Source organism: Apaloderma vittatum, unplaced genomic scaffold (assembly GCF_000703405.1).
Source record: "Apaloderma vittatum isolate BGI_N311 unplaced genomic scaffold, ASM70340v1 scaffold7790, whole genome shotgun sequence".
In the NCBI taxonomy this organism is placed as follows: Eukaryota; Metazoa; Chordata; class Aves; order Trogoniformes; family Trogonidae; genus Apaloderma; species Apaloderma vittatum.
The window spans coordinates 1-12667 of record NW_009696105.1 but is presented as its reverse complement, the minus strand read 5'-3'; the positions used below and the strand labels follow the sequence as shown (position 1 = coordinate 12667).

Below are 12667 nucleotides of genomic sequence, written 5' to 3'. Positions count from 1 at the left end.
AGAAAAGGCCTTAAACACCATGGCTTTGTCACTGAGAAAACAAGCGTAGGCGTGAAGCTGGACTAATAAACTGAAATCAATCTAAAAAAAATATGAAGTGCTTGCACCAATACTGCAGATACACTTGCCCTCTGCCATCCCTTGCTGCAGAGGGATACCCGAGGTGGTGAATTTGGAGGTACCAGCAACTTGAGAAGCTGTACCAGCTCAGGACCTCCTCAAGCCACATTAGTCTGGGTTTTTCTAACATGCCAATTCCTGTGATCAGAGGAGTGTGCTGCAGGGAGTAGAGCTGTTTCCAGCTCCAGTGCTGGCTTTCTCCAGCATGAACGTGGGCACATGTCCCTGCAGCCTCACCAAGGGTGTAACACACACGCCCTTGCAGCAGTTCCCAGTTTGCAGCAGTAAAATCCTGCTCCATGATTCCCAGAAAATGTCTGTCTGCGATGATGCTTGAAGGGGTTGAGTGGCACGGCCCCAGGGAGAGTGCTGGAGAGTATACTGTGCCCAGGTGAATGAGAAAGGGGCCAGAATAGGTGCTCACTAAGTGTTTTTTAAAACCACAGCTTCAAGTGGCCCGTTTATCTCCTTCTCTTAAGCACTGTTCTAGCCACAAAGACGAGATTAAATTCTGGGGAGATAATTGTGACCAGGATCTGAATGGCTCTAAATAAGTTGAGCCAGGGAAGGATTTAACTAAGGGTGCAGTAGCCCTGGGTGTGTGTTAGGTATTAGGGTTTCAAAATAATCATCACACTAATCAGCCACCTGCCACATTGTGCACAATTGTTTTGTACTACCTCAGACTGTCCACAAAATATATTTATTTGCTTCTCCTTCCCCCTTTCTTTGGTAGACCAGGTCCCTTACTTTTTCCTCTTTGGGCTGTGCCACCTTGAACTGTTGCCAAGATGATGGACATGTCGGAATTCGGGGAGGCTGCGCCCTTCCTTCGGAAGAGTGAGAAGGAGCTGATGAAGGCACAGACCGTCGCTTTCGATGGTGAGTTGCACCACAAGTTATGCTGCCAGTGGCTGATTAAGAGGGATAAGGATTATAACCACATGGAGTTGTGGAAATGCAGAGCAAAGCAGGATGCAAAGCCTCCGTTGTCGCTGCTTCACTGCTGCTGTTTAAGGTTCAGTGAAATTCTAGTTTCTTTATTCTGTAAAGCTATTAAAAAAAACCCAGGTAGTACTAAATAGAAATAATCTCTAGATTTATGGTAACTGACTAGATTTTGAAGCAAGGTGTGTTTGTACTGCTCTGCTAAATGGAGGGTGACCTTTCTGTCTGTTTGAAAGAAAAATGCCAAACATTCCTGTCATTGCAATGAGAGAGATTCTGTGGCCCAACTAGACGTCTCTTTATGTTGTGCCTGTACATCTGTTTGATTTACAGGCTGTAAGACAATCTGATGTTAGCTCCTAGTTTGCTCTATTCTTTTTCATGAGAAGAATTTCTATGAGCCCTGAGGTGTAGTAGCAAGCATAAATACGCTAGTAACCGCAGCATTTTGCTATTTAGAATAGATGCCTAAAAACTAGTGCAGCTGCTTCAAACTCTAAAAAGCCATATACATATCTCATTGCGAGTTATTAATATTGCTGTTTTTCAAGAGAAACCTCAGAAGAATGTGCAGGAATAAGGTTAAATCTTATAGCTGGCAGGCAGATAATGTGGGCAGAATTCCTGACTCAGATCACAATTTTCTCTGACTTCTCAGCAAATGCCTTAATTTGGGCATGGATCTCAGTTCCTCCATCTGCACACTGGTGATAATAATTACGGGTTTCCCGTGAAGGCTGAGGCTTAGCCAGCATTTGTGAAATATTTTGACACCTTGTGCTGGAAGGATCTTGAGGGGACCAACTGGTGGTTTCAAAGGGGAGAAAACATTTGGGAGTCCTATGCTTCCTTTCTGTTTTAGCAGGCATCTCCCCAGCACTGCTGATCTGCTGCCATCCCAGAGGTTCAGTGTTATTTGGGCAGAAAAAGTAAACCCAGCAATATTGCTTAGCTGGGCACGTTGTCACTGTTTGACACAAATCTGTGAACCCTTGGTCTCCTTCATCTCACAGGGAAGAAGAAATGTTGGGTTCCTGATGAGAAGAAAGCGTATGTTGAAGCTGAAATAACAGAAAGCAGCGATGGCAAAGTGACTGTGCAGACAACAGATGGAAGGGTAATGTCCTGGTCTGAGCTAAATCAGAACCAATCCTGCTCAGTGATTTTACTTTTCAGCTCAGTCTCTTCTAAGAGGCTGCAATTTCTGAAGTTAGCAGCATGTGTTTTGTAGACAGTGCCTGCTACTGGCAGTGATAATGCCTGATATTTACAGTTCCTGCCAGGGATGGTATGCAGAAAGGCTCTTGCTGATACTTGCTCCTGTACTGACCAAAGTCACTGCTCGATCTTGTGTAACATGTAGGAGGTGCTGGGAAGTAAAACTGTCACAAGGAAGTAAAAAGTTGCACCTGCAGGGAGGAAGTGACAGGACAGGTGACCCAAAACTGACCAACAAAATTATTCCATTCCATATATTTCATATTCAGTACAAAGCCGAGGGATCATGGAGTTTAAAACCTCTTCCTCAATGGCTGATATCTGAGGAGGTCTCCTTCCATTCTTCTGCCTTCAATCCCGATCTTGACCAGCTCCTGTGTCCAGGTCCCCTCTGCCGCTGAGCCTGGGAGTTCCCCAGTGCTAACTGCTCTGCAGCATCAATGGGGACTGCTGTTGCGGGGAGGAGTTGGGTTCAGTACTGATTTTGTATGTATTTGAATGTTTTTTCATTATTTCCTTATCAGCACTACTATTGTTTATTAAAGCTGTTTTAGTTTTCTTTTCCAATCTGTAAGTCTCTGCCTTATTCCTTTTCCCTTCTGCTTTGGCATGGGAGAGGGGTTAATACAGTTCATCTGTCAGTCTTTTAGTGACCAGCCCAGGCTTAGCCCATGACAGGTACAAAGCTGGTGTCTAACAAAGCTGCATCAGCAAGTTCCAGAAATCATCTGTCATGGTTTAAACTCAGCTGCCTATTTCATGAGATGGGCTGCAAATGGGAAGCCCCAACAACAGATGCCATATCAGGGTGGCACACCTGGGCTAGTGTGACAGGGGTGTCCCTGCCCACAGCAGGGGAGTTGGAACTAGATGACCTTCAAGGTCCCTCCCAACCTTAACAATCCTATGGTTCTATGAAAAACCACCAAGGGAAAACAAATGATGCGGTGATGGGTAAGCGAGCATTAGCCACCCTATGGCAGCGGGCACTCTGTGAGCAGAGATATTGTGAGCAGCCAGTTCTGGTTTGGACTCCAGAGGTAAAATCCCAGGCTGTAGCTAAATCACATGTCTTCTTTCATGGCCATACTGCCACGCTTCTTGCTTTCATCCTCTTGGCATTTCCCCATTCTCCTGATAGCCATGAAAGCAAATAGTATCATGTAGATAGTCTGGGTTTGAGATGAAGGACCTCCCTCTGCAACGGAAAAGAAAACACATCCCTCTGCAACATGTATGAAGCAACAGAAAATCCCAGTGTTTTCCAGTGTTTATATACTTATCTGTCTTTTCAGACCATGACTATAAAAGAAGATGACGTGCAGTCAATGAACCCTCCCAAATTTGACATGATTGAGGATATGGCTATGCTGACCCATCTGAACGAGGCATCTGTGTTGTACAACCTGAGAAAGCGCTACAGCAACTGGATGATCTATGTAAGGGTCATTACAAGGGTATATTTGGAAATCTGCATTTCAAGTGCACATTTCATGTTTGAACATATTTCATATTCAGTTTACGACTTTAATAAGTTGTACCAGACTCGCATCTTTTCAGGAAAGAAATTGCATGAAGCTGGCTTGTGTCTGACTACACAGACAAAACTGAATGAATCAGGTGGTGCCTAGTTATTTGGCTTTGTTTGCTTGCCTAGAGATGTCACAGGACGTTATTTTCAGCAATCAAGGCATTGGGAAGGCCTAGTTTATTTTTCTTCTCCCAATATTAATCTGTGTCAATACCAGACACAGAGATTTCCTTGTTATGAAACAATGCCTCAAGCTTAGTGCACACGTATAACTTCTTTTAAGTATGAGCCTTTTTATCCTTAGTGCAGTAATTTTATTCCCTTCATTTTCAGTGCTGACATCTGTTTTGTTTCCCTCTGGTTGTTTCACTCTGTCTGTTTTCTGTTGCTCTGCATCTCCCCCATGACGTAACTTCTGGCAGCACCAGAACAAGCTTCAGTAGCATCTAGTTTTATGAGTCCAAAATTTTGGTCTCAATTTGCTGCATTCAGTTGTCTCTGAAATCAGTCAGGGAGATCTATAGATTTTCCAGCCAACTCCTGCTCTGGTTTCTGGTGTTTGTCAGAGGAACGAATTCAATTTTTTCCATTTAGATTCTGATTGTTAAATATTGTCTGCATTTCTCTAAGAATGCCTGTATGAAAATGTATGGCCTAAAGCATCGCTTTGCTTGCAGATCAGTAGAGGTGGAAAATTAAATTTGTCATCTTGCCTTAATCCATTTACTGGCTGGGGTTATTTTTCCTTGTAGAAAATATCCTGGGGGCTCATACTGAGGCCATTCTGGAGCAGGCTCTGGTGCTATTTTTTGGCCAAGGCACCTGGATTTCACCTGAAACTTTTAAAATGTAATTTAGCTCATTAATTCATGTTCACATAGTGCTTGTGCCCACATAGTAACTGCCTTTCTTTGAAGATTTTTGCTTAAACCTGGACTAAGCACCTTAAAAGTTACCGGCTAAGACTGATTTTCTGGGATTACAACTGAAAACTCATTCCTCCTCAGAATAACCAGGCCAGAGCTAACTGATGTGCATAGCCCAAAGAATGACTATAAAGATAGATTTTCACCAACCTTATTTTTCCAAAAGCTGAAAAAACTCCACAGCTTTAGGGAAGAATGTTATGAAGTAGTTTTCTCCTTGAACATCCACCGGAAATTGCACTACAGTGCTTACATTAAATTAATAATGGGAGATTGTTTCTCCTCCGAAACAGGAAAAACTGTAACTTTTCTTCCCTTTGTAAAGACTGTTTTCAAGAGGAAACAACTCTTGTGGGAAAGGCAGAAAATCAGACAAAAGTCTATTTGCTGCTCACTTTTTTCTGCAGAAGAGTCTGTTTCTGTTTCTCATTGTCATCTTGAAAATACTTTTCCTTCTTTGGAAGGCTGTTTAATATCTGTAGTTTGGTATCCGTTGCCCGTAGGAAGTCTCTTAGCAGACCAGTAGCTTTAGAAATTCAAAGCAAAGGTTGAAATGCAGGTCAGAACTCAAACTCAGATTTGCCACTGGCAACACCAGGTTCTACTTGGTTAACCAGGATGCTTTTTTCTTACTCCTTAAGTGTTGTTTCGGGGGTTTTTTTCACTCTTGTTTTGTGTTCCTCTCTAGACCTATTCTGGTTTATTCTGTGTGACTATAAACCCCTACAAGTGGTTGCCTGTCTACAAGTCGGAGGTTGTTGCTGCATACAAAGGCAAGAGACGCTCAGAGGCTCCCCCCCACATCTTCTCCATTGCTGATAACGCCTACCATGACATGCTGCGTAGTAAGTGACAGCGTTTGCTTTCATATTTGTTTTTATTTTATTTAGCTGACATGACTGGTTCTGGAAGTTTGTAAGAGCTTTTGCGGTGTACGAAAAATGTCTAACAGGGGCTTTGGCACTCCTCATCAAATGTGTTCTTTAATTATTTTTTAAACCGCCCTCCTTGTCCTTGCAGTTGTTCTGGTAATAGTAAGTTCAGTATACAGTTGTCCGTAAGGTGCACAAATTCTGATGGGCTCACCCAGTTCAGACAGCTGCTTGAAACAGAAATAGGGCCATACCCCAAAGGTCTGTAAGTATTTTCCCAACCTCAAAAAATAAACGTACTGTCAGTTTATGCTCAGTATTCTAATGCTTATAAGAGGTATTTATTCAAAGGTTAGTGAAGACCAGCCATTTGGGGTGCAGTGCACATATGATTTGAATGAATATGCCGTGGATCTGGGCATCAACTCTGCATCAACGAGCTCCAGATTTTCCTGTGAGTTTTTCTTGCTCTGACCCTCGAGTCATTGGAAGAAAAAAAATTAAAAAATCAGCAGAGGGCAGCAGTGATGTGCTCACACCGGGTCCTGGGAGGCAGTGGAGTAAATCCCAAAGACACTCGGTGGGAACACCCTGCTGTCACCTGGATTGAAGTGGAAAGTGCCACAGCTGTGAGGGCACAGAAGGCGCTGGGCACAGGGCATGTGCGTGTGGCTGCAAGGAGAGGCTCTTTCCTCAGGTAAGGCTGAAATGTGGCCAGGCTGCCCAACATGTAGCCTCTCATGTCTTCAGCAGCACGGCCAGCTGAAGAAGAGAACATATGTAAGGAACAGCCTGCGAAAAAACCAGCGAAATTACTTTGGCTGGTCTAGTAGTACAGGAGCAGAAGAATCAGATGTGAGCAAAGGCATGCTCAGGAGTAAGAAAATAAATGTTTTGATGACAGGAAATTACTTTTTTTTTATTGTAGTTTCCCAGGCACAGGGGAAACAGGTGTTTAATATTGACCTGAACCAAACATGAGAGAAGGATTCAGGGCAGGGCTAGAACTTGCACTGCTAGAGGTGAGGATAGGCAATACTAGCTTTTATCTTTCCATCTCTGCTTTATGTGGTTCTCTCCTGTCCCTTGCAGGATTGATTCTTGAAGAGTTGGTTTTCATTTGCAATTATAATAAGCAATTTATACAGCCTACTAAGTTTGTCTCTCTCATTTTTTCTTTCTTTTTTCTTTTTCCCTTTTTTTTTCTTTTCTCCTTTTCTTTTTTCTTTTTTTTTCCCCCCTACACAGATCGAGAGAATCAGTCTATGCTGATCACGTAAGTGCTTATTTTTTGACTCTGTTGCAATGAAAAACTTACAAGACAAAAAATTCTACTGAAATACAAGTTGACCCTTGAAAGCTCAGCTAAATTGCCTGGAACTTGACACAAGCCCAGAAACTGGCAATTTGGCCATCTGATGGCTGCCTTGAGCCCCACAGGGAAGGAGTAGCTAAGCGTTTGATGGAGGCTGGCCCGTTTCTGATCTCCATCTGGTGTTCATTCCAAGCAGGCATAAGCTTCTTCCAGGGTTAGCCTTGCTGTGGCTGCCCTTTTCTGATACAGAAGACTCCTTTTCACCATGGCTGCTCTTGCTGCAAATTATGTTTAAGAATTATGTGTAGACACATCTAAAAGGAGGCAGATGACCAAGGCAGAAAAGAAGAGGCACCTCATTTTCTGACAAGCATGAATGACAGAGTTCACAGTTCACATGTGCTCCTGAATAATGCTGGCAAATTACTGCGGCTTTTTTCCGCATTTTCTAATTCATTATCTCTGTATATAGGTATACCTCAGATGCTCAGTCTGGATGCTCATAATAAAACTACATGCCCTTATAGGAAGCTCATTGTAGCGTGGGTTTGTACTAGATTTCTAAGCCCAGCCACTTGAAGAATTAGTCGTTGCTATCGTAGGCATTCACCCTTTCGTTCATCTCTTCATTTAGTCAATTTAATGTGGTTTCCAATGAAACAGCCAAACAACAGGCTACAGAAATGAGGGTCAGTGATTCTGAGAATGGGCTGTGTGTGGGGAGGAGCTAGCAGGACAGGAAGGTGAAAGGATGAGTTACAGCTGTTTGAGCAATGCCTGTGTTATCTTCCTCCTTCCTTTAGTGGAGAATCTGGTGCTGGCAAGACTGTCAACACGAAACGTGTCATCCAGTACTTTGCCACAGTGGCAGCCCTGGGTGAACCTGGTAAAAAGAATGTAAGTCTGCTGGTGGCTGCTTTGTTTCAGACTCCTAAGGTTTTTCTGTTGTGTTCGACTAACCTCACAAGTCTACATCCCAAAAACTAGACCATGTGCTAGACCTCAACAGCTGTGGTTTAGCAGAGAAACTTCTGAGAAAAGATACTGCTGCTTCTGCATGGCATTACCAAGAGCTTGCTGCTCTGAAGGAGGAGAGGCAAGGCTCACCTGAACTTGTTACGCTCCAGACCAAGCAGCAGAAACATGCCTGGTTCTGAAGAGCTGCTTGTTGCTGCTGCTCTTTTCTAGGAGTTCTAGTTTTTGTGTGTGTTAAATATGTTTCTGATTATGTTACAACTGGTTGAAAGAGGACAAGACTGTAAAAATTAAGATTAACTTTTTTTCACATGGAAAAAACAGTTTTCAGAAGGACTATAATTTCTCATCAAAATGTCTGTTTTGTTGAAAACTTTTTGTCCTCAAAAATGACTATTTTGATGAAAGATTTTTTCAATAAGCTTTTCTGAATTTCTCTTTGGATAAATGTTATTCCGCTTCTATGTGCTTGCTAAGGTTACAGTGAATACTGTATTCATCTGCTTTTTATCTTGTGTTGTTATGAGCTTATTCACTACAGGGTTCGTTGTACTTGAAGGCTCAATGGCCTTTCGTGGCCAAAATTTCAGCCGGGTTTGGATTCTGTACTTATAACTCATGTCACCAAAATCTAACATGCATTCATCTGAGGCCTGGAACACACTCTTAACAAGTGACTAAGTGATTCAGAACCAACTTTGTGTGTGCAGTGAGGTTAATAGTGTCTGAAACCTGGTGTGCACATGGAACAATTGTGCAAATAACAGATATTGCGGCTGGAAAATATTCCATGTAATTTAGCAGCTCAGGTTGCACTTTATTTTTATTTTCATTACCATCATCCTTTTTTTCCCTAAATAATCCAAGAGTTCAAGTGCAGCATGTTCTAATTTTCTGAAACTTGTCTGTTTGCATTTAAACCCTTTTATTCTCACCACCTGGTGCCAGTCTTTTTTCTCTGTCTAGTTGATTGGCCTTTTGGTTGGTTGTAGAACATCTCCAGAGGAAAACCAGGTAGACATTTGGAGCAGAGGTTAAAACAAGCTGGATAGGAACAGCACTTGACTATTTTGTGGTGTATGGTAAATGCAAAGTAACAGGCACATGTGCTTTTTGAAGGAAAACTTCAAAAAGCCCTACCAGTGTGTTGGTGACCACTAGACATCTAACTTTGCTAATATTTTTTTTAATGATGTCCTTCATGTTAGTACTCACATTCTTTCTTTTTGTTTTTTCTTTTTTTTAAAAAATCTCCATTGTGTTTCTCTTTTGCCAGCAACCAGCCACCAAAACTGGGGTAAGTCATCAGTGTTGCAGTTTTGTCTTTTCCACTTAAAAATGACAGTGGGCTCTGTCAGCCCATGTCACAAACCTCAGCACTGCATTTGGTGTAGCTCCCTCAGTGCAGGATCCCCAGAGCCCAGGCAGTTAAAGCAGTTTGCTTCAGCAAACCGAAGTTTGTATGAGTGGCATGTTTCCTTATCTCCAAAAATCCCAAATATTACAAGTTCTGAGTGCTTTCAAATCTAATGCGTTTTAGTGCTTGTCACTGTCTTCAATAGCCCCTCTCCTACACAAATCCACTTGGCTGTCCCCACGTGTTTCATGGTACATGGGAAGATACAGTGATTTCTTTCATATGCATATGGCATAAAATATCAAACTGCAAAGCAAAACAGTAGAGAGCAGCAGAATGTTTGAGGCCTCTTAAGCACTCAGAATTGACTAACGATACTGCTATTATGCCGTTCACACTGTGCCACCCCTAGGGTGGAGATAAACCACTTTGTTATGGAGGTTTCTCTCTGTGAGTTATAGTTGACACCTGAGTTTGTGGCCTGTGGGTTTCTCAATAATGTTTCAACTTTGATTTCTAGGGAACCTTGGAGGATCAAATCATTCAAGCAAACCCAGCCCTAGAAGCTTTTGGAAATGCCAAAACTCTGAGAAATGACAACTCCTCACGTTTTGTAAGTCTGTAACACAATGTAATGATGTCCTCCTCAACAATGGCCAGTTAATAACATCTCTGCAATAATCCCTTCATAAGTTGCTTCTCACTTTGCCCTCCACACAGTGGAGGAATAATAAAGTAGGACCTAACCAGGAAAAAACTGTGGGGAAGGATCAAAGATAAAAAAAAAACAAAGGAAGATCCACCTTGAATAATTGCTTAAACTGTACATGATCATGAGACAACCAAAGCCTAGCTTTATAAAGCCCTTTGAACAGCAACAGCAGATCGTCCCCAGAACTGCCTCTGCTGCATAGCATTATGTTCCTACCACGTTTTCCACTTAGCCTAACTCATCCCTCTCCCTATAAAAGTTCTATTTTGTCACTAAGTGTCAGAAATGCACCACATTCCCTGCTCCCTCCCAGGTCTTCCCCTCTGCAGACCCGCAAATGCAGCAGTGCTCCTACCTTTGATCTATACTATCTACCTTTTGGCCTGAGTTAGCTGCCCCTGCTTGTCTCTCAGTGCTAACACGACCTTGAGCCGCTCCTGGTTTCCATCAGGCTTGCAGGAGAGCCCTGCCTCTGCCACATCTGGTTTAACTTGGCTTGGGGATCCACAAGGAATAGCATGAGGATGACAGCCCGAGTTTGCAGCCCATGCTTCCTTAACAAATCCAGTTAAAACTGAAATTGGAAGAAGGGGAGAGGATCAGAGGTTGTAAGCACCTGTGGAAAGCTACACAATTATGAAAGGAGTTTGTCAGCTGGAATGGAGATTAATTACTTTAAAAAATTGTGTTTGAATACGATAAATGAAAACTACTCAATTTTTATGAAATTTGTGGGGACAAACATGCAAATTTAATGGGCAAAGCAATGTGAAATCACAGCACCCTTCTGACGTAAGTTGTTGCATGTAAGTTAGGATTGCAAATGAGGAGGAGTCAAAAAGGAGCCTGTGTGTCTCATGCCCAGGCTTATTGCTCTGAGTCCTGCATTACAGTAAACCTGCCACGTGAAAGTGGAAGCTATGGGCATTCTCATATCTTAGGCTGGCAGATAAGCACCCTCTTACCCTTTACCCAGAAGCCGATTACATAGCTGTATGTATAGATTTAGATTTGGAAAAGCGTAACATCATTGTTTGATATTTCTCGTGGAAAATCTGCCTGTGCAAAGTCAAGGAGTTAGCATAAACCGATTCTTTGGGCCAAATGATTGCCTTCAAGCAGCATCTTTTGTTTCTCTCTCTGTATATTACATGCACTAATTAGAATATTCTTCTGTGTGAATTAGGGTAAATTTATCCGAATCCATTTTGGAACCACAGGCAAGCTGTCATCTGCTGATATTGAGATTTGTAAGCAGAAAACTCTCTCCTTTTTAAAAAAATACAATTGCTCATCTCAAAGTTTGGAGAGCTTTTCTCACTGATCTCTTATTTCCTTTGTGCAACTAGATTTATTGGAGAAATCCCGAGTGATTTTCCAGCAGCCGGGTGAAAGAGACTATCACATCTTCTACCAAATCCTGTCTGGAAAGAAACCAGAGTTACTGGGTAAGAATTACATGGTTCTGTATCTTTTAAGAACCAGTTTTTAGCTGAATAGACAGTAGCTGAGGAGGGGCCAGGGGCCAAACCTGTGTTCAGAAGGACCACTTCCACCTAAGAAAACCAGACTTCCACTGTCAAATACACTCTCTTAAAGATGCTATCCCAATGGCAGTAGCAAAGACCATTTTTCTATGATATACTGATGCAGAGTGAAGTGATATTACAGATTAGGCTAAGGGAACGAGGCTCAAACAGGACTTTTAAAACACAGCATTATGAAAGCAAAAAACGTCGTGCTGAATTTGTGTAATTGAAACATCTGGAAAAAGCTACACCTCCAAAAGTATTTGTGATGATAAAGAATTAATTATCTGGATTTTTGTATATGAGGAGACTTGCTTATACATCCACAAGGAAAAGCTAATATCCTCTTTATGCCTCAAGTCTCAAAACTGGCATCCTAGAATGTTCTGTAGCAAGGGAGAATATGCAAAGCTGCCTGCCACTGGTCATGTGGCGATGACCCCTTTCAAGTTTTCGCTGGCTGAAGGTGGTCCCATGGACTTGCTGGAGAAGAGCAGACTGCAGATGAGGTCTCTCTGCTCCTGTTCCTAATGCTTTGAATAAAACCTCCACTAGTTACTCAAGTGATGCAATCTGCTGGCTTTAATTGGTGCTCTGAAGCAGCACATGTTATAAAATACATCGAAGAGTCACTCTATTGCTGCACTAAACTGCTACCAGGCAATAGTAATGATTATCTGTTTTGAAGACTTGTTAACCTGACAGTGCATAGTCAAGTTTCTAACTCTCTTAGCTGTTACGTGGCCTAATTAATGATGGTTGTGGGAAAGATTTCAAGGGAGTGTGAATCCTTGTGCTGGGAAAATACATTTTTATAAACTGTCAGTCTGTATACTCTACAAGAGCACACACCTTTCTTGGAATATATCTGCAGGCTATCGAAGAGGCTGAAACCAGTAGGCACTTTTGTTTTGTAGACAAGAAATGTATGGGTTTGTGTATAAACACATACATATCTAAATGTAGATAAGTATAAATATAGAAAAATATAAATGTAGAAGAATATAAAGGTAGATAAATGAACAAAACATAGTGACTACATAGCAAAGCAACAGGGACTTAGAATATGATTTTATATACACATACATTGATAGACATATATATATTTACATATACATCTGTATAGATATGTAAGTGTGTGTGTGTGTGTGTGTGTGTGTATAT

General features: G+C 42.0%; 1 protein-coding gene across 1 annotated transcript; it reads left to right on the top strand.

Moving 5' to 3' along the window:
• Window positions 1–911: 911 nt before the first annotated feature.
• On the top strand, window positions 912–11422 carry LOC104276985 (myosin-7B-like; the record flags this gene model as incomplete). The annotated part of the gene is made up of 10 exons (XM_009873486.1): window positions 912–1002; window positions 2082–2185; window positions 3582–3725; window positions 5432–5588; window positions 6864–6891; window positions 7734–7827; window positions 9182–9202; window positions 9783–9875; window positions 11161–11224; window positions 11324–11422. Coding segments are annotated over exons 1-10 (895 nt in total), but the record flags the coding sequence as incomplete, so codon positions are not given.
• Window positions 11423–12667: the final 1245 nt, after the last annotated feature.